Genomic DNA, 20,900 nt, shown 5'->3' with positions numbered 1-20,900 from the left:
GTCTACCATGCAGAAGGTTAGAATGACTCAGTGGCTGAGAAACCATGGAGGCTGACAACAGAAGGAGAATCGATGTTCGTGCCAAGAGATGCTTTGAGAGGCGGCATTGACGTCCTATAGGAACCTTGATGATGACTGGCAATAGAGGAATCCTTGAGATTGTCATTGAGTGCTGATGAACCTTTGGAGGCCAGTGGTGGTGGCCAGCAGGGGCCTTGGTGGACCAATCAGAGGGGGTTAGGGTTAGGTCTTGTACTATATTATAGAGGTCTGGAGCAGTATCATGAGCTAGAGGTCATTGAGGTAGATGTGGAGCTGGAGAAGAACGAATGTTTTTGGGAAGTTATCTCCATGATGGCATTGTTTGCAACAGGAAGAGGAAACAGGAGGTATAGAAATAGGTGGTGGAGAGTCGCAGTGAAAGTCACAGTTTGTGGCTAGAAAGTGTGATTATGATTTTGTCATCCTTGATGGGTGACTGGCCCAGGGAATGGACATATTGAGAAGATACACAGGCTGTGGAGTTTTGAGTTTGAATGTCCCGGGAACCTCTTGATACCACATCCAGTTGGAGCCAAAATCATTTTGAGCCTCAGGAAAGCTGACTCAGTTTGTTGTACTTGATCCTGCCTTTTTCACATGAGTGCCTATTTCTGTGCAAAAGTCTGAGCTATTTGTAATTTAGTGCAATTTAACCCAAATTATTCCAGTTGCCTTAATTATTTCAAAACTTTCATACATAATGGTGACTTTTAACACCATGGAAACAATTGACTCTTGTTGCCTTGAAATAGTCACTTGTTTTTCAAAGCTAGGATTGTTTCCTGGAGAATTTTAACAGTCTTGACCGGTTGCAACAGCTCTTCTCACATCTCTTCTTTTCTTTTTGGTCACAAACGATCAAACTATAGGAATTGCAAGTTTTATTTGATTTAAGATTAGCAGAGAAAATCAGTCAGCTCAACTCTCATTTGTCTGACTTGACCTCTCATTGTCTTCATTTTTTTTTCTTTACTTGTCCGCTCTTCACGGTTGCTGAGGAATGGTGAGAACGCTTTGACAGAAGCAGAAGGGTGCAATTACATCTTCTGGTGTTGACAAAACAGCACAGAGAAAGTAACATCCTGCCAGCTCGAGTGTTTCCAACCGTGGCTGCTCCCTCGGCCCCCCGCCATCTTCCTACCCACTACAAACATCTTCCTGCCCTCCCCTACAATCCTTACGGAGCTTTGCTTGAGACGGCGTGAGGCTTAAGTGAACTTGTCAATGTCTTGTCAAAGATGAAAAGGAGCTTTCTTTGGTGGTCCCTGATTGTGTCTGGGAGTGGGAAGAGAAGAGCGAAGACAAGAAGAAAAAAGGAGGACCAGGCAGGAAACGCTGAAATACCTCAACGATGCACTTCTGGTGTAATGTGCCAGTAGCTTTCTGGCATTGCTTGTCAAATTTGACAGGTGACTTGAGGAGATTTAATGCCTTGAATCATTCAGCGATCGCCCCAGGGGAGGAAATGCTTAAATTTATGAGCTGGATCAGGTTGTGAGGGTGAGACACCACACTACCCTTAGCTTCAGGCAAGATTTTAGTGTCAACAACAAGCGGACCTCTTTGTTTGAGGGCTCAAAGGGTAGACGTGAACTTCCTGGGAAATAGACAGTCAGACGCACAAGGGAGACGTCCTTTTCTCAAATTAGGGACGCACGTACACGGCTTTATAAATCAGAGTGGGCCGGTTGACCCTGGCGTAACACCGACGGCGGCAGATACTCAGAAGGAACTGGGTCAAGCCAACACTGGGGCTTTATGCTGAAAAGTTTTAAACAACAGAAATGCTTCTGTGGCTGCACCACGTCCAATAATAATGGCATTGTATGCAGCACGTACTGCAAAGGTCAGAGAGCAAGAAACATTTGTAGTCTGACGATCACTCAACAAAGCCAAAGGAATCCATGAAAATGAGGACGGAGGGGTGTCCTCATAATACGAGACAAAAACACAACTGATTAAATTTCTGAAATAAGAAGAGATTGGTGACATGGTTCTAAAAATTGGCTTTAGGACAGAAAGCGATCATGTGTAGGTAATGCGTCCATCTATTTCCCTCACCAGTTTTATCCTATTGTTAGAGGATTACAGCCAGTGGAACTACAGGCAAGTTATAGCAGAAATTAAGTGGTGCATGTCAAATGATCTCAATAGAATATTTAATAACCCTCTGTCTAATTGCAAAACAAGTAGCGCTTCTACATTAAACTTTGACCAATCACAGGTTTCCACTACATTTTGTTTTGGGTATTTTTTTTTATTAACCTTTCAAAAACATAAAGACATCCCATATGCAATAAACAACACAAGTTTAATCTTTTTTTTTCTTTATTTTTTAGTTTTGAGAACATACAATTCTGTGCAAATGTATTCATACACCTAGAACTTTTTCACCATTTATGACGTTACAAGAACAATATTTATCAGGTGCATAATTGGGAAGGAGGAGATCGATTATTTAAGGTTTTCAAATTGTTGAACAAATATAAAGTGCAGGATGCCTTAATATTTAGCAATATTTTAACAAACCTCAAATTAAACTCAGTGTAAATAATTCCCTGCAAAAGTTACTTCGCAGAAGGTCAATGAACGAATTAATAACTTTCTCTTTTGTTCTTGTGATAAAGAACAATCAATGATAAAGATTTAATCAACTGATAGTCAATCATGTCAAATTATAGACTTTCAGTGTGAAAGTGCAGGAGCTTAATGAATGAAAACACACAAGGTGAAAGCAGAACGGAGATTTTAAAAATGAGCTTTTTCTGAATTGACAATATGGCTAACAGAATCAATAACAATTGTTTTTAAAGGTTTTATTGGCTCTAGTGGCCTTTATTTGATAGTTAATTGACAGGAAAGTGGGTAATGAGAGAGGGGGAAAGACATGAGGCAAAGGTCGCCAGGTCGGGAATCAAACCTGCGACAGCCGGACTAAAGCCTCCTTATGTGGGTTGTGCTTAACCCCTGAGCCACCACAGAACATCCCTAACAATTTCTTTTTAAGTTTCTATGAAAATAGCTAAAGAAAACTATTTTTGTCCTTTTTTTGTTTTTTTTTTAGATAGAGTCCAGATGGAAAGATCATAAGTGTCCTGGGTAGGCTTGACCTTCAGTGTAGGAGGAAGCCTGGGAACAAACCAGCACACAGTGGATCTGAGTGGGTGGTCTCATTCATGCTTTTATAGTCTACACATCTCTTCAACACATCAAGGTACACTGGTATGTATCACAAATATGAAAAACATAAACAACACACAATGTGCTCAGCTAATCACACGCCCCTGTCAGCCAGAAATGCTTCCCCGCTGTGGAAACAGCGAAATGACTAACCGCGGAAAACCTGACATTAGACAAAAACAAACTTGCAAATTCCTCAAGCGATCAACCACAAAATGTCTGTGGGCTATTTGGGGTTTCAGAGCTCGGATTTATGGTAGGATAAAGTCTGGCAAATGACAACACAATTAAATTGAAAGAGGTGTGTGTTGGGATTTTAATGTACATTCAACTCTCAGGATAAGAGAAGTGAAAATATCCACAGGGACGACATAAAAAAAATTCCCTGTTGATATCAGAGAAGAAAGGGAAGATTGGTTTGAGATGATAGACAGGCGGCAGATTGTTGAACCAGGGTCGCATTTAAAGTTTCAGGACACCGACCCTCAAAGACTGGATTTGAGGACCAACGCTTGTTGTTTTATTACTTAATCTTACCAGTTTAGCTTTTTTTAAATTCCCTTTGAGTTTGTTAACATATTCTGTTGCGTTTTGGATTTATTTCCTCAGATTAGTGTTTTTTCTGTGTACATTAGTATCAGCTTTTTGGTCCAACTTCAACACCACCAAACATAGAAAACACCAAGTCTGAACTCACAATAGTTAAAACCTTGAACCAGATGAGCGTCATTAGCAGAAAACATAACCAGGAAACTGGGGTCTTTGAAATTTCTTGGATTAGCATTGCTAAATGTAGCGGTAAATTGCTATAGAAAGAGAAGACCGCGACTTGTGCCTCACTGCACATGGGCTACAAAGCCAAGAATAGTCATGCCTATATCTGAAAACCAAAATGCAGAAAGCAATCAGAGATGCTGGGTCAGGGAAAAAACACAGTGTATTCCTGCACAAAGAGCTTAGCATGATGTCCTTGCAATTCGGGACATGGAAGGTGGCGTCGCGCAATCTCTGTTGATTTGAGTCCCTCTTGGCAAGCAACAGACACAATTCACGCAGGTGAAATTTTGAGCTCGTACACGTAGACGTGCACGCACGGACTAGCGACGAACACAAGAAAGTTGTAAGATGTTCGTCTTTTGTCGCTTTCATCCGTCGCTCCCTGTGTGTCGAGCCCGTTGCTCTGAGCTGGAAGCGGCTGATGCAACTAATCGATGACTGATCATGGTCTAAAATAACAATCTTTTAAAAACGTGTTTATGGCTGCACAGCTGACAGATAAAGGTTTTGTTTATGCCGTGTTCTCGTGTAACAGTGTTTAGGTTGTAGAATGCCGATGCTTTATGTGCATCAGTGCAATGGGGAAATAGCGCCCCCTCTGTGTGTGGCTGGTTATATGTTGCTGGCCTCTGTACTCAGTGCCAGACTGTGAAAGCTGCACAAGAGTGTGCTGAGTGAAGCTGAGTTCTCATTGCACTGATCTCATTCAGGAAATAAACTGCCTGATCACCCAGAAACTCCTTGTCTTCATTTAAACTACAACTACACAAGGCAGAGTCGAGGGGCCTGGTACGATGGAGTGAAGCAGAACCCGGTTACACTTGCACTCCTCTCTCTTTCTAATGCCGCCCTAGGTAAGTGCCTTTATGTCCTCTATCAAAAACCGCCATTTGGTTTAAATAGAGTCACACACTTTTGGGGAAACAACACCAGTTCTGTTCTGCCGTAACAGCTTGAGTCGCTTCATCCTTACAGCTCATCCAGAGTTAAACTGAAACCGCTTCGTAGCACCTAAAACCTTCTCAGCTCTTACATGTGTTCTCGTCCGTATGTCAGGATTCTACTTTGTGGTTCAACACATGACATCATATGTGTGTTTGAATATCACCACATCCTAGGCTTGTATAACCAAATGAAAACCATCTTGATTGGTCGTCGTGCATTCCCAGTATTCCCATAGTGAGGTGACTCATCATAGGAAATTCCTTATCTAATTAGAAAACGGACCACCTACATGCAGCTAGGAGGACAGTGATTCTGATGGGAAACAAAGTCATTTCATACAGAGTGGACTGGTTTAAGATAAAACTAAGAAAATCCACTGTTTTAATGAAGGAATGAGACGAACTATGAAACATAATTTTAAGGGTTTTGAAAAAGGAGACCATGTCAGTTTCGTAGAACCTCTTTCGTATCTGCTAAGGTTTATTTTATTTTACCACTCATCCTAAAATATACTGATATCAGTTTACTATCACTTTTTAGCAGGAAATTTCACTGACCCAGCGAGTGAAATTTTGTTTTGTGTTTCGGACTCAGGAAAGTAAAATGAAAAAACTGTGATTCTTTTAATGTTTTTTTTTTTTGTAACAAAAAACAACAACAAATTTTCTCAGGTTAAAGTTTATGCAAATTGAAGCCACATCTGCTTTATTAGTATCAATTTTTTATGAAAAACATTTCAAATTAATTTATATGAAACGTTTTCCCTTCTAATTTCCCTCAAACCATACATCCCTTCACTGCAACAACACAAAATCTTACAAGAAGTATTTTATTTATTTTTTGACTATTTTCTTGTGCAAATATCTAAGTACACCTGAAACAAGACAAAGTTAACTGAAAAATAACTTTTCAGCTCAATATATGAGCTTGTGTTAAATGATCAAATCCTTAACATTGCTGAAAAACTACTGCTTCCACTGGCCGGTAAATTGACTTGTTTTTCCATATGATAAATGAAATCATCTGCCAGTGGAACTAGAACGCTTTCATCAATATTGAAGAATTGTTGACTTGCACTAAAACATTTTGCACTAGAATCCAGACCAAATAAACACTTGGTAATATTTTGTGTTTGATGTGCGGAGGCCCACACGACACACTGATTGCAGTAATTCTGAGAGAGCGTTCAGTAATACAGTGGCTCAAGCCTGTTACCATAACAGGCAGATCATCTCCACAACAGAGAGGAGTGCGGAGTGTCACGCTGGACATGGTTTGACATTTTGCTCCCTCTCGCTGATGATGTATGTGCTTTGCCCTGGAGCTGCATCACCAGCTGTGTGCTTCTGAATGCGAGACGTTCGCTCTCCGCTGGCCTGTGAGACGACTCCGTTGTTGTCACATGGGCGTGCACGCACAAAAGCGGCTTAATGGAGATGAAAAAGAAATGCATGTGTTCCCGTCTTCTTTGAAACTTATTTGTGACATATTTATGCATGTCACGGTGGCTGTGGGGCGAAGTGCGATCCACATCACTGGGAAAACTTGTGACTCTGTGACCAAGGTTTAACTACTGCACCCACAGGCCCCTCCAACACTATTGCTTCCCCTGGGAAAAATATGTTGAGATAAAAACGTTTTACAAGAGCATAGCTGTAGTCTACGCAGTGGTATTCCTTTAAAATACTGAGAAAAATTTGAGTAACTGAAGCACTTTACTTGAAATTGACCAGAATATGCAGATTTTTTTCCAGCTGACTTGTAACAGAGGGTTTGATAATAGGATTTATGGTTGTAAATATATTTTAGGTATTTCTGTACACAGTTTATGTTAAACTACCTGTACACAAAAGAGAAGGATAGATCTTATTTCTTTATTATTTTAAATACCCAAATTTGCATACGGCTGCATTTCTGCGTTTAAAGATTCATTAATTTTTAGCAATTTTTTATTATCCTATTATCCAGCAGTCATTCCTGCCATTTACTAATTTGCATGCCACTATTTCTTAGGATTTTTAATTCTTTTAAAAAAAATCTTGCTCCAAAATTTAGGAGCAAGATACATTTTGGAGTTAAATGTCAAGACATTTTCTGTTTTAACCCATGAAATAAAGTAGCTGTGTTGGTGTTTGACAATGCTTCTGGCATAATGAGCTCTCCTTCACAGCCCCAATACGCTAATGGCAGCAACAAGCATGAAATAAGCTGCTTTAAAACAACACAATGTGTCTTTGAATGTTTAAATGTGTTTGTGTTAAACTGGAGAAGTGGGAGTGTGACCTTGACTCGACCTCTTTATCAGCTCACTTGACCTCAGACCTTGCACCTACATAGTTTCAGACTTTAAAAAGAGAGAAACCGAGAGCTTGTTGCTGTCTCTGAGAACTGATTATAGAAATGATCCCACTCAGATGAGCATTTCTTTGAATCTAAGTGTGCTATTCTTAATAACTGTTCAGTATTTAGGCAGTATTTTGATTTTGTTATATTTTACCTGGTGAGAATATCCACTTACTGCTGGTACATTTAACTTTTGCCACTGAAAGACAATAAAGGACATTGTTGTCTATTCTGGTTTATTCTATATACTAAGGGGCTTCATAGTAGAGCAGTTGGCAGCACTGTTGCCTTGCAGAAAGAAAAACATGTTAGAACAGGGTTCTAACATGTTTGGAGCTTTTTTTACATGGAGATTGAGTGTTCTCTCTGTGCATGTGTGGGTTAACTCCAGGGACTCCAGGACTACAGTCCAAAACCATGACTGTTAAGGTTTGCTTGCTTCTCTTAAGAGTGAATGTGTTGGTTGGCTGGTTGGCTGGCTGGCTGGCTGGTTGGTTGGTTGGTTGGTTGGTTGGTTGGTTGGTTGGTTGGTTGGTTGGCTGGTGGGTTGGTGGGTTGGCCTTTATGTTCTGGTGACAGTCAATCCACTAGCATGTGCACCTTGTCTGCACCCTAAGTGGGCATAAACAATGGATGGATGATTATGTTTTATATTTACTCTTACACTTAGACTCACACAACTTGGATGCTAATTTGGAGTTTGTTTTGAAGACGGCTGGGACTGATGGCAAAGACATGAGGCAAGAAGAGACAAAAACAAACTTGAGTGAGGCATACTAACATCCAATCAACACTTTCTTGTAAAATGTCCAGACATATGACAGGTTTGATCTTTGTTCTTTTCTAAGAACCACCTGACACATCAAATGACTGGCTGTGTTGCCCACGTGTTGTTAAGTAAACATAGTCTAGCAGAAATGACTCCACTATGCAACTCCCATCCTATGTTTGTTCTGCTGGATAGTTAGTTTTAATACAAAATTACCACCCAAACTAAAGCTGTTAGCATAAATATTTAAGTGAAATACAAAACTCAATCTAAATTAACCTACTTTTAGTGATACTTATTTTCCTGAACAGAACTATAAACCTGAATTGTTATTATAATTTTTTTCCCCTTTTTCTATATCAAACACATAATTCATTTTTATTAAAGAGGACCACTCAATAACAAACGTTGTTTATGCATGAAACATTATTTTAAGTATAATAATTATTACATAACATAACATTGTTTATTTCTCAATTTTATTCTACAGTATGACTTTCTGATGCACAATTTCCAGCCACCTTTTAAAAAGTTAAACCTTCACAATAAAAACCCTATAACTGTCGGTCGACGCTTATCTAAGCGCCTGTCAGCTCAACATTGCCATCTAGCGCTAATAAGAAGAAGCGCTGCATTCTTTTTTTTATGTAAAACTTCATCCATTCGGGAATGATTCATAATGTTTGCGTCCCTCAACAAAGAAAAATAGAACAATTGCTTCAAATTCAAAAATACTTTATTAATCCCAAAGGGAGATATAATTAATTATTATTGTTATTAACTTTTGTTTCGTTAAGCGATTCGCTATGAATAGGTGACATAAATTAAAGGTTTTCACGGAAGTGAACTATACAAGCGAAATCCATTATGAAAAGAAACATTTTAATAAATCAGGTGACGGTCTTCAAATGTGATTTGACCTCAATGTCATCAATAATTGTACTAATACAATTACGTTACAGTTACGTTTAAACCTTTCCTGACAACAATGTATTTATAATAAAACTCGGTGGACTTTCTAAGTGGGCTTTTTCTTAACTACATTTAGTTCAATTTAATTTTAAAATATCTAATTTTGAAAGGCAATTTCCGTTTTAACCTACCACGCATGCGCTATCCTGCTAGCCAACAGCGGTAGTGACGACAAAAATGGCGTGCTCCGCTAGCCGGCTGACAACACGCTTGTTGGGAGCTTCTGTTTCACCTGGGCATTTCTCCGGGCGCCTCCTCGTTGCCCCAAGCAGACATGGAAAGGCTCTCCACCCGGCAGTCTTGCACCCTCACCGGGGACGGATAGCGGTCAGCCTGAGCTCCTGGGCTCCCCGTAGCGTGGTGACATTGAGGGCTCTGTCAGGTGAGAGGAGTTACCTAACTCCAAACAGAATAGTGAGAGAGAGACTGACGGTTCATAAAGCCCTCAGGCTGCTGTACCATCCAGCTGTTTTGGGTCTAAAAAGCTAAGTAGTGTTCAGCTGCTTTTGTAAGCCTAGCTAACCTTGGTGTGGGGATGATGCAACTCCTGTTGCAAAGGTTTTAGAGATAGAAAAAAAAAACCCTAAAGGGTCTACTCTGGGGGTCGTCTAGTTCTTCTGGGGTGTTACAAAGCGGATTATAAACGCACTGTTGCTTAATTTATAATCAAAATCTGTGCAGTGATGTATACAAAAGATCCTCCAGGGTATTGGAGATCATGTTGCTATGACGTTGTGTCTGAAAATATCACTTATTTGCATGAAACCATTTGCTGTGGCAGAATAGAAATGCATATAACGAGCAGAAACAAGAAGGAAAGCAGCTGTAAAAGCACCTAAATCATTGTATAAATTATGGTCAGTAACATTTCTGCCACACATTTCAAGGTTTCCCCCAGGAAACATGCCAGTCCTGGTGGTTGCGCCGCTCAGCACTCATTCATCCAGCGGCCTGCCATGTTTATGAGTTAAAAATGTTGAAAATATCACTTGATAATTGTGTGTTTTTGGAAGATTGGAAGAACACCAACAATAAAGTTTTTAAAAATGTAAGCATTGAAAAAAAAAAAACAGCTCTTAAATAAATAAGCAATGCTAAGCCTGGTCGGGGCACAAGTAAATCCTGGTGACCCTCCAGGCTTATAATACACAGAGGGAAACCCTGCATTTAAGTGAATTAAATTCACTTATATATAAGAACTTAATTTGAAGTTCTGTTAAACGGTTATTGTTTGACTTCTGTTCTTGGGACTGGCCATGTCACCTTTATGGATTTGTGTATAAAGTATAGATAGACCATGTTTTGGTCAGTGTGCAGAATGACACACATTTCCATCAGCTTTATAATGTTTAATCCTTTTGTTCCTTTTCCCTACAGGAGTGAAATGCCCCCATGGCGTCACCTGCCACTCCTTCCACTCCAGCTGCAGACTCCCAAACAAACAGGACTTCTATGAGACCTTGGGTGTCGCTCGCACTGCTACACAGAAAGAGATCAAGAAGGCTTACTATCAGGTCCAAGACACATTCAGATGTTTCTTCAGCCCAGAACTGACTTTTATTCCTAATCTTAACACATGTAACTGTTTGTGTGTGTGTGTGTGTGTGTGTTCCCTTCGTCCAGTTGGCTAAAAAGTACCATCCAGACACAAACCCAGATGACCCGGAGGCAAAAGAGAAGTTTGCAAAGCTGGCTGAAGCCTATGAGGTACAAAACAGTTTGTTTTTCTTTTCTCCTGTGACTTAAAAGTGTTGCTGATTTAGTTTTGAAATCCAGTCATTCAAAGCGGATCTGTCAGTATTGTGGTTCAGCTTAGCTAACTGATTGGTCTTCTGGAGGTGCTGAGCGATGAGGTGAAGAGGAAACAGTACGACACGTACGGAGCTGCGGCCTTCGACCCGAACCGAACTGGAGCGGGCCAGCAGCAGTACTACCGAGCGGGGGGGGCCACCGTAGACCCCGAAGAGCTCTTCAGGAAGATTTTTGGAGAGTTTACGGGCTTTGGAGACTTCAGCAACATGTTCGACCAGCGGCCTGAGGTAATACTGGAGTTATCGAGCTCATTTTAATTTATACCTCATAAATTAACATAAAATAAAAATGTACAAATTAAGATAGATTTTAATTTATCTCTGATAAATTAAAATGAACTTTTAATTTTTAATTTATCTTAGATAAATTAAAATGCTCATTGCGACCGGCTTACCTCTAGGGAAGCCATTTTGTTTTTGGAGGTACTCACTGCGCTGCTGAGAAATTAGCAGCTGATAGTTCTGGGACAAAACTGGTTGGGATACAAAACTTTTGATAATTTTATTGTTTTAAAAAAAAAAAAATTGTGTATTTTTTTAATTTAATTAAATTTTTTTTGCAAAAGGACAAGCTTAGTTTTATTACACCTGTAACACGTTCTCCCAACACGTAGGAGATTTTTTTTGTCTTTTTTTTTTTTTTTTTGAAAGAAGACGCATCTTTATTGCAACCCTATTGTCTAATACAAACATATGAGGAAAACGGGAGATTTTCCTCATATGTTTGTTGGTTGGACAGCTGAGCTTTAAGTATTTTAACAAAAAATATTTTTATTTTGAGTTCACAGACGTATGCTAAGTAACTTGTGAGTTTTATAATGACTTCCTTTTAGACCCACTGTCCTAACTCAAACTTGCAAATCCTTTTTTGAAACACGTTCTGAAACACTGATTCATGTACTCGAAGCATGCACCGTCCATCACATACTGCTTTCCTCCGCAGTATGTGATGGACCTCACGTTTTCCGAGGCAGCGAAGGGGGCGAGCAAGCAGCTGAGCGTGAACCTCGACGAGGACTGCCCTCGATGTGGCGGCAGGGGCAACGAGCCGGGGACCCGGGTGTCTCAGTGCGGCTACTGCAACGGCTCCGGAGTGGTTCGTTTCGCACCCGTTCTCTCTCTCCGTCTCCTCGGATCGGATCCGCAACGAGGAATTCGTTCTTTACACATGCAGTCAGAGTCTTTCCATCCGTCTCCCTCCCCTCCCTTCGCAGGAGTCGGTCAACACCGGACCCTTCATGATGCGCAGCACGTGTCGGCGGTGCAGCGGGAAGGGGACCATCATCATCACGCCCTGCGCGCTGTGTCGAGGGTCGGGCCAAACCAAGAGGAAACAGAGCGTGGCGGTGCCGGTGCCAGCAGGTGGGTTCTCACATTCTGAAGAGGGATAAGTATAAAAATCTGCATCAGTTGCTTCTAAAATTGGTTGGATGCAAAATCTTGACTGCTGTTGACCTTGTCTCGTCTCTGCTGGTGTTTGTATCGAAGCCCGTAATGTTTTTTTTTTTTTTGTTTGTTTGTTGTTTTTTTTGCAGGTGTGGAAAATGGTCAGACAGTACGCTTGGCTGTAGGGTCAAAGGAAATCCTTATTACATTTAGGGTAAGTATTGAAAGTTGAAATGCATTAAAGCAATGTTACAAGTTTATATTTTTTAAATAGATTATTAATTTGCTTCAAGCAATCCCTCCAGTTTGTTTTGTGTGTTTTGTAATTCCCAATCATGGAAATTCATGCAAAATTTTTGTCTTTTTTTTTTTTTTTGCGCTATTGCGTAATTGCGAGTTTACTACAAATATTCCACAAAAATAGACAAAAAACATTGGCTGTGACTAACTCCCACCTGCAGGTGGCAGTATTCCTGATTTCTACTACCCTGCTGCTTCAGACTTAAGTGACATCAAGTTGCTGTCTGTGATTGATATGGCGAGTAACAAAAAGTCATGTTTACCGTCATACATAAGCGCAAATGTTACAATATTCCATGCAAATATTTCTAAAGTAGCGCCACAAAATCGGTTATTTTTTTGAGGCAAAAAATTACAGAAACAATTGCAAAATCCCGATGGGATCATTTATGAGTATTTAAACTCGTCAGACAATCCAGGATTTGTAAACCAACCTGTCTAGATTGTTTTTCTCGTTTGTCAGATTTGTGTCTTGGGACTTAAAGAAGCTCAACTTGCCTTCAGTGTTCAAAATATTCAACTTAGTTTGAACATAAATAAATAAGGGTGAATTCATAATAAATAATCTTTGCAAACAAATGAGCAAACAGCTGATCAAAAATAATAAAACATAGGTATCATGTTGAGGTAGCAGAAATGTATATTATTAAATTTTACTGTTGAACAATAATGATTTTCAGGATTTATTTTATTGGACGTGGCTTATCTTTTTGTCTTCATTGAGCCGTAGACTCGTAGTCACGAACATGAAGTTCTAACCCTATATTTAAAGATAAATGAACAAGAACCATCAATGCAAACGATATTGTGTATCAAAATCAAGCCGTAAGCAGTAAATTTTATCTCTGTTTGGATGTTTTGTGGATTTGAAACCTGCAGGTCCAGAAAAGCTCGGTATTTAGACGGAATGGAGCCGACATCCACTCTGACGCTTTCATCTCCATAGCCCAGGCCATCCTGGGAGGAACAGCCACAACACCGGGCCTGCATGACACCATCAGTATAGCGGTGAGTGACCCACAGAGATGCATCTCGACTATTTGTTAAAAATGTAAAAAATAAAATAAAAATTAGGGTTTAACCGATTTATAGGCACCGATTTCCTTAATTTTGGGAGTCCAGTGATCGGCCGCTACTTTCATCTTTTCTACCTCAGCAAACGTGTAAAAATCCGCCTCTGTCCTCTTCTGCTCTGCTGTGTGACAGGTTTGACTGACAGGTCATGTCTGCACATTTGCAGTTAACAGTCACCCCATTGTTACCAGCTCGGCGACTGTCTCGCTACATTTAGTGACATTTAAGACCAAAAAATAAATAAATTGGTCAAAACTGGAATCGGCAGGTCAGGCTTTTTAAAGATCGGCGATCGGCCAGAAAACTACAATCAGTGCACTGCTATAAAAAAAAAAAATTAAATGACGAAAAAACGCAGAAGTTATGACTTTACATTTATGACTTCATTTGTAGTTGAGTTTATTGGTGGTGTCTGTTTAATCACACAAACTGCTGCTTCGTGTCCTCAGATCCCTGCTGGCTGTCAGGCTGATCAGGTGATCCGCTTGCAGGGAAAAGGCATTCGGAGGATGAACAGCTACAGTTATGGAGATCATTACGTTCACATCAAGATTAAAGTACCAACGTAAGAGCCACACTTTTACCTCTTGGTTGAAACCTAAATCTGCTTGGGTATAAATACATTTGGAACTAACTGTTCATTATTTGCTTCTTGTTTAATCGCATGTTTCTTAGGTTCAGTTATTTATTTATTGCTTTGAGGAAATAAAAACAGCTGAACTATTTAATCTCTATTGTCTGAACAGTTGAGTAAATGGATCATTAACACCCTGTTAGTGTTTGAAGGCGTCCTGAAGTGAATTTGTTGTCTCCTTTATCCCGCAGGAAGTTATCTCGACGGCAGCGGTCTTTGTTGCTAAGCTACGCAGAGGAGGAGACGGATGTTCAGGGGTCGGTCAACGGCGTCAACCCTTCAGCAGGTCTGGAAGACGGTTCCAATCTATTGTAGATAAAGCTCCATGATGCCAGCTAAAACCCAAAATTAGGCTTAGGCGACGAATAAAATGATTCAAGCATCCAAAATGGCCACACCCACTTTTAGGGGAAGGCAATGTTATTTAAATAGGAAACACCTGGGGTTAAATAAGCAACTGGGTTTTAAGTGATAGATGTTTGAATGTCTTGACAGAGCAGCTAACAATAACATGATGTCTCTGTCAGCTGATTTTCCACATTCAAATGAAAAACATTGATGTAACTGGACAAAAAGCTAATCTTTTCAGCTTTTTCCCCAATGAAATTTTCTTCCATGTTGACATTTTTCTTTGTAACTTTGCATATCAGTGACTAGAAGGCGACAACTTGTAATTCCAGCACTTACATTTTCCAAAACGCATCTGTTTTGTTGAGCTTTTTATTAAAACTATACAGCCCAAAAGTTGCACTGACTAACATTCAAACCGCAGTGTCTGCTTGCAGCCCAAAGGAGGCGCTGCCATTTCAGAGAGGAAAATCACGTAAGGTTGAATCCTGACTGGAATATTTAGAAAAGTATGTGTAAAGGCAGCCATGTATGGTAGAGATTACCTTTCATCTTAAACAAAAGGACATCATTACTTGTTGTGATTGAGCATATTTTGTAGTAACCAATAAGGCATGACAATGAACAAATTTTAAAATTACCTTATTTGGCAGTTTTTATTTTTTGTTCCATATTATTTCCCACCAGAGAAAATCCTCTTTACTATAATTCCAGATATTTTTCTAATAGCGTGGTAGGGTCATTGTAAATGGAAAATAAAACAGAAGTATATTTCTACCAAAATATAGACATTAACGCAGAAATTTTGAGATTAAAAACTATAAAATGTAAAAATCACAGAAATTTTCTATGAAATAGAATTAGAAAATTTTAGTTTGAACGGTCGAAAATTTGCTTGAAATTTCTACATTTTTTTTCTAGCAAATTTTTTAACTTTTGAAATTCAGAAATTTTCATGTTCTCTGTGATTATTCTAAACATTTTTGGCAGAAATTTATTTTTCCTTTTTTTTCCTCCTACAATTATCACTCAATAATGCCACAGTGTAATTTAGATCTGTCATTTTGCCCACGACTGCTTCCTCACGCAATAAAATGCCTTCTTTGTCCAGGAGGGGGCAGCAGCGCCTCAGACTCCAGCACAAAGTCGACATCATCTGAGGAGACGACGCAGGACAAACAGAAGGAGGAAGGAGGCTTCTTTTCCAAGCTAAAGAAAATGTTTAGCTAACACTCAGCTGCAGGTCAGCTATTTAAACTCCCAACTATTCTCCTTACACATGATGGATGTGACAAGTGTTGTTTTAACTAACATTAGCGATACAGACTCAAGTGTAATGTGCTTTATTCTTCTACTCTGAATTCTAATTTTGCAGATACCATGAAGGAAGAAAACAAACCTCCTTCTACTGGCTGGACCTCCGTGTCGCTTTCTGGGGAGATTAAGCCAAGGAACAGCTAGCTCATGCTCACGGCGTTTGTTGCCGTGGACACACATACTGGTATATATTTAAAGCCGAGGTTGGAGAACCAGCAGGGTTTATCCACACACCCACTAACCCGTCACAGACAGAGGGTGGCTGAGGAACTCAAGATCTGCTGAAACAAAGTAGAGACAGCAGACTGTTGTCTCAGTGAAGCAGTTTGGTCTATTACAACCAGACAAAACTCAACGAGCAAAGAAGGCAATAACTGATGGAAGCTGGATAAGAATAAACCATGTAAATGGATTCTAACAAGCATTAAGTTTTCATTTATTTTACGGCACTTCTGTGAAATGCTGGTTAAAAAAAATATAAAAAAACGTTGGTAAAGGGTTAGAGGAACCATGCTGTGATGACTTCCTGAAGGTGGAGTTTCAGAAAAAGCAGGAGCTTCTTAAAGACAAAGAGGCCCAATTTCAAGGTACTAGATTATGAAGTCAAATTTTGTTTTAGTCATATTTGATAAACGCAGCATTTTTATAACATAGTTACTTGATTGTGCTATAAAATGATACTAAGTGGCTGGAAAATGTGATACTACTACCCCTCTAAAATGAAAGGGTGAACATAACACTGCACAGGACTTTATACCATGCAAAGTAAAAGCTATATGAAACAAATGGTACTACAGCTAAAGAATACACAAGGACAAGATGCCAAATTATAACTTTTATTAGGAATTGGGATCTCCTGAGGATTAATGAAGTAGTCCAGATGAAGGTTTTACAGGAGGGTTGAACTTAAGGGCACACATCATTGGCTATTTAGATCAGTGTGTGCAAAAATATGACTTAAAACAATTTTTTTTAGCTTGTCTCTACATTTAATTTCCAGCTGCATTTGATGGCTAGCTGTTCATCTAGATCCAATCATGGACTAAAGTGATTTTCCTGATCACCTCTGCTGTGCTGCAGTTTTTCTCAGCGCCTTGTCTGTTAACGCAGTCAGGAAGCAGAAGCTGTAGTGGAACTGCAGCACGTCACACACTTTGGACCAGAAGTGTCCCGTGAGACTCTGGAAGACCCAGTACCGAGCGAGCCAGTGATCCAGCAGCTTCAGCACCACGAACCCTGCACAGGACAGCGCAGCTAGCAGGAGGTAGCGCGCTGTGCGGCTGTCTCCGCGCGCCGCCTGCACTCGGACTCCTCTGTACAACGCCAGCGCGACGTGACAGCCCAACGCCACCTCAAAGCCGCGCTCGTGCGCGAGCGCCAAGCCGTAACTGGCGACGGAGCACAACTCGAGCGCCGCCGCGTGCGACACGCGACACTTCCCCGGCGCGCGTTCTATGAAATCGACCCACACGGGGACCCACGCGAAGATGGGCAAGGTGAGCCACTGGTCCAGCACCGCGGGAGCGCGCCGCATCGTCGCCAGGCGCGTCCACTGGACTGGTGCGTAGAAAACGGCCATGAGGGCGAAGACTTGTCTCAAGTAGCAGCTTTGCTCCGTTTCCGCAACGCCTCTGCGCCAGAGCAGCCAGTACAGTCCCATGAAGATGTACGCCACGTTAACCAAACAGTTGAACGGCATTACCAACAAGGCAGGCATGTTTTCAGCCCTTCTTTCTGCGTAATGTTCGTAAGTCAGGTCCACTTCAACTTCACCGAACAGGTTCGTGTTCACCAAAGCAACACAGAACATGAGTGGTACCGTCACATGAAGCAGAGCCGACCTCATTCTGCATGAAGACACAGGTTATAACCGACTGGAAAGAAAATGGACACACTGAAGTGGTGAACTTTTTGGGTCAAAAGTCTGAGCGTTGTTTATTTCCGGGTTTCAAAAGCACGTGTTTTGAGTGGCGGTTTTACATTGGACGCTTTTTCTCTCGTGCTGCCAGGCCCCCCTTTCTCCGCCTCTGTCATTTGTCGAGTTTGCAAAATAAATGTAGTCATATTGTTTCCAGTCTCTCGTTCAGTGACGTGCGGTCAGGGGAGGCAGGTGAGGCAGAGCCTCACCAGCCATCATGGAAAGAAAGAAAATATATAATCATAAAGTAATTTAAATTCTTATATTCATCCGGTGGTTTGTACTAAAAAATATTTATTTTTCATGTAGCTTCACCAATTTCGATTTTTATTTGTTCAAAATCGCTGAATTTTCTTATTTTCCCATTCAAATGCTTGGAAGCGATGCCGGTGAGGCAGCAGCGAGCTCTGCCTCACCTTGGATTGCGCAACCCCTGGCTCTGCGCTGGCTGCTAAGCGGAGAGAGCATGTTGCTGTACGGCGTCAATAAAATGGTTTAAACAAATTTAATATGTGAACTTATTTCCAATAATTTAGCTTATGTATATAATGTACAGTGCTTTTTGTCACCAACTGTGTTTGTGTAACGTGTTTCGTGTAATGAGCGATTATAAACGGCAGAGAACAGGTTCGAGGTGAGGCAGGCAGTTCTCTTGCCTCATGGCAGGGGGCGCTCAAGATCCCAGACGTTCGTCTTGTTCACTCCTCAACTGCCGAGTAAGTGACAGCGAGCTAGGCTAAACGATTCGGGAAGCAAGTCAAGTGCAGCGATAGATTATAATAGAGATAGTGATTTTTTTCCTCTCGCTTATCCCGACTTTCGACATGTATTATTTTATTTATTTATTTTTTTTTAAGGAAATGTGTGTTTTGTGAGCTACAGTTTGTATGTGTAAGGATGCAGAAGTGAAACATAACCTGTAAACTGCTGTCAATCTATGCATCTATTTGCAAATCTGATTCTGATGACGTCAGTGCCTCACCAGCTATGAACCTCACCGCACGTCACTGCTCTCGTTTATACTTGAGAAAACAATGTGTAGTAATCCTCAGTGACAATAATCGTCATATGGACGTTTTTATTTATGTAAGAACTTTTCAAAAGCTGAATGCTAAGTCGGATATAAAAACAAGCATCTGAAAATGTATAAAAAGTAAAACATAGTAAAAACTAAACGAAAACCACTTTTACGAGTCAAAAGGAAAAACCTACATGTTGAGTCTAATTTAAAATGTTAAGAAATAGCCAGAGATTTGAATACAAACACACCCAATGAAACATAAATGCGTATTTGTTTAATATATTTTGTATAGAATCTAGAGATGTCCCGTTTTTCCTTCGAACCCTAAGAAGTTCATAATAAATTGAGTTGGGATATAAACCATTCAGACATAACATTATGACCATCTGCCTAATAACAGTGTTTTCATCTCCCGTTTGCTGACAAAACTCAAGCCATGAATTCCGCAAGGTCGAACAAAAATAAAAATAATTTTAAAAAGCGTAGCATTAAAACTTGACAACAGGTGGCAGCATTTATTCAGCAATCACTCATCTATATTCATCCCTACAACAACACTGACCAGAATGCCGACAGAAGCTCAATCTCTCTGTTGGATGTGTTTAACCACAGACCACAAACTTTTGGCCGCAATTTAAGCTTTGCAAAAACATTTAGGCAAAGTGGATTTATTTATGCAAACAGGCCTAGAAGTAAAGCAAGAAGAAGATATAAACCACCGATTGGGTTTTATTATGGACAGTTCAAACTTTCACCCTCTTTTTTTAGTTTTTTTTTTAAACATGCGTCTACATGACCTATTGTGACCTCAAATTGAAATTCTAGAAATATGTTGTATCTCTTAGGTTTTTGAGATTGTGTAAATAAAAATATATACATTCCACCTGCACAGAACATCCAGTAGTTATGAGCAGGTTTTGAGCAAGACCAGCGTAATGGAACAAAAGGCAACTTTGTAATCAGAAAAAAAGGAAGAAGGAAAAAAAAAAAAAACTACAAAAAAGGTTTGCACATTGCTGTTTGATGCTGTGGATCAGTGTCTGTGGTAGTGCTACAATGCACCAAACGTCACTCATGAACATAATCCAGGTCTCATTTCTGCAATTTGTTTGAAACATTCACTGAAATCAATGAACTTCAAACTGTCTGCTCAAGCGAACAAACCAAAACGACTTGCCAAAAGAATTCTGGAAGCAACTACGCCTTTACGGCGTGAGTCACACACAACTGCAAAAATAAACATAGCAATGAACTGATGTGTTGTTCGTATCTGATAGATATACGGGAGCACCCACGCATGACTTGCTGCAAGAAACGCTGTGCTTGCAATCGACACGTTGTTGGCAAGCTGTTGTTAATCATAATTAGGTTTCACTTTGCTCTTTTCTAAATCGGAGCAGGTTATTTTTTTCCCCCCAATCGGCATCCCAAATCTTGTCGTCTAGTCAAAGTCCCCCACCCAATGAGCTTAAACAGACACACATGTGGGAGAGCCGAGCAGCCAAAGTGTCAAAAGCTAAGACACTGGAAAACGTTTGAGTCATGCTCTCTGAAGCACAACACGGAGAGTCAGACGTTACATCAGTTCTTTGTCAGTTCACAGACAAAAGTAAAAACAAAAATCCAATTGAAGCTGAAGAAAAAAACAACAACAATATGACTATTGTGGATTCACAGTTTATGTAGAGCAGCTTAAACATCTTTCTATCTTTATAAAGTCTTCAAAATGGTGCAAGCTACCAGATTTTCCGGTTGTTATGACATCATGATAACCATAATTTACTCTTGTTCATGGTTTGCAGTGTTCCATAATGAATGGCTTACTATATGCTGTGGTATTTTCTCTAACTCCTTTCTCTGTTTGCATTGGGAAAAAGCCTTGCTTTATTTTAATCACTATTATTTTCCCTCTGAACTCAGGTTTAAAAAAAATTAAAAGAACAGAGATTGAAACAAAAACCTCTTGATGTTGAAATATAGAAATCTTTTCAAGTTACGGTTTCATTCACAGAACGTTTAGAAACAGATGTTCAGCTGTCAGCTTTTTTTACTTTGTAAAAAAG

The 20,900-nt window shown here is 40.1% G+C and overlaps 2 protein-coding genes and 1 long non-coding RNA gene across 3 annotated transcripts; 1 reads left to right on the top strand and 2 right to left on the bottom strand.

Annotated features, from left to right (window-relative positions):
* Window positions 1-7,506: 7,506 nt before the first annotated feature.
* On the bottom strand, window positions 7,507-9,277 carry LOC122829933. The gene is made up of 2 exons (XR_006370458.1): window positions 9,160-9,277; window positions 7,507-7,899 (listed from the first exon to the last, which is right to left on the bottom strand). It is a non-coding gene; the product is annotated as an uncharacterized LOC122829933 (long non-coding RNA).
* LOC122829931 (dnaJ homolog subfamily A member 3, mitochondrial-like) lies at window positions 9,161-16,335 on the top strand. The gene is made up of 12 exons (XM_044114859.1): window positions 9,161-9,410; window positions 10,406-10,542; window positions 10,652-10,735; window positions 10,867-11,067; window positions 11,783-11,935; window positions 12,054-12,201; window positions 12,375-12,439; window positions 13,405-13,533; window positions 14,049-14,164; window positions 14,425-14,519; window positions 15,693-15,824; window positions 15,957-16,335. Exons 1-11 carry the CDS (start codon window positions 9,206-9,208, stop codon window positions 15,809-15,811), a joined length of 1,452 nt encoding a protein of 483 aa, XP_043970794.1. The 5' UTR covers window positions 9,161-9,205; the 3' UTR covers window positions 15,812-15,824; window positions 15,957-16,335.
* Window positions 16,336-16,720: 385 nt separating this feature from the next.
* Window positions 16,721-17,974, bottom strand: tmem187 (transmembrane protein 187). Its single transcript, XM_044114041.1, has 2 exons — window positions 16,946-17,974; window positions 16,721-16,810 (listed from the first exon to the last, which is right to left on the bottom strand). The coding sequence occupies exon 1, from the start codon at window positions 17,742-17,744 to the stop codon at window positions 16,959-16,961; it is 786 nt and encodes a 261-aa protein (XP_043969976.1). The 5' UTR covers window positions 17,745-17,974; the 3' UTR covers window positions 16,721-16,810; window positions 16,946-16,958.
* Window positions 17,975-20,900: the final 2,926 nt, after the last annotated feature.

This window comes from Gambusia affinis, linkage group LG04, assembly GCF_019740435.1.
Source record: "Gambusia affinis linkage group LG04, SWU_Gaff_1.0, whole genome shotgun sequence".
In the NCBI taxonomy this organism is placed as follows: Eukaryota; Metazoa; Chordata; class Actinopteri; order Cyprinodontiformes; family Poeciliidae; genus Gambusia; species Gambusia affinis.
This window is presented reverse-complemented; position numbering and strand designations above follow the sequence as displayed.

Excerpts from the sequence above, each read along its gene's own strand:
- LOC122829931 (XM_044114859.1), top strand. The coding sequence starts at position 9,206 with ATGGCGTGCTCCGCTAGCCGGCTGACAACACGCTTGTTGGGAGCTTCT. Across the intron at positions 11,936-12,053 it reads ACTGCAACGGCTCCGGAGTG|GAGTCGGTCAACACCGGACC; the intron begins GTTCGTTTCGCA and ends CTCCCTTCGCAG. Across the intron at positions 14,165-14,424 it reads ATCAAGATTAAAGTACCAAC|GAAGTTATCTCGACGGCAGC; the intron begins GTAAGAGCCACA and ends TTTATCCCGCAG.
- tmem187 (XM_044114041.1), bottom strand. The coding sequence starts at position 17,744 with ATGAGGTCGGCTCTGCTTCATGTGACGGTACCACTCATGTTCTGTGTT.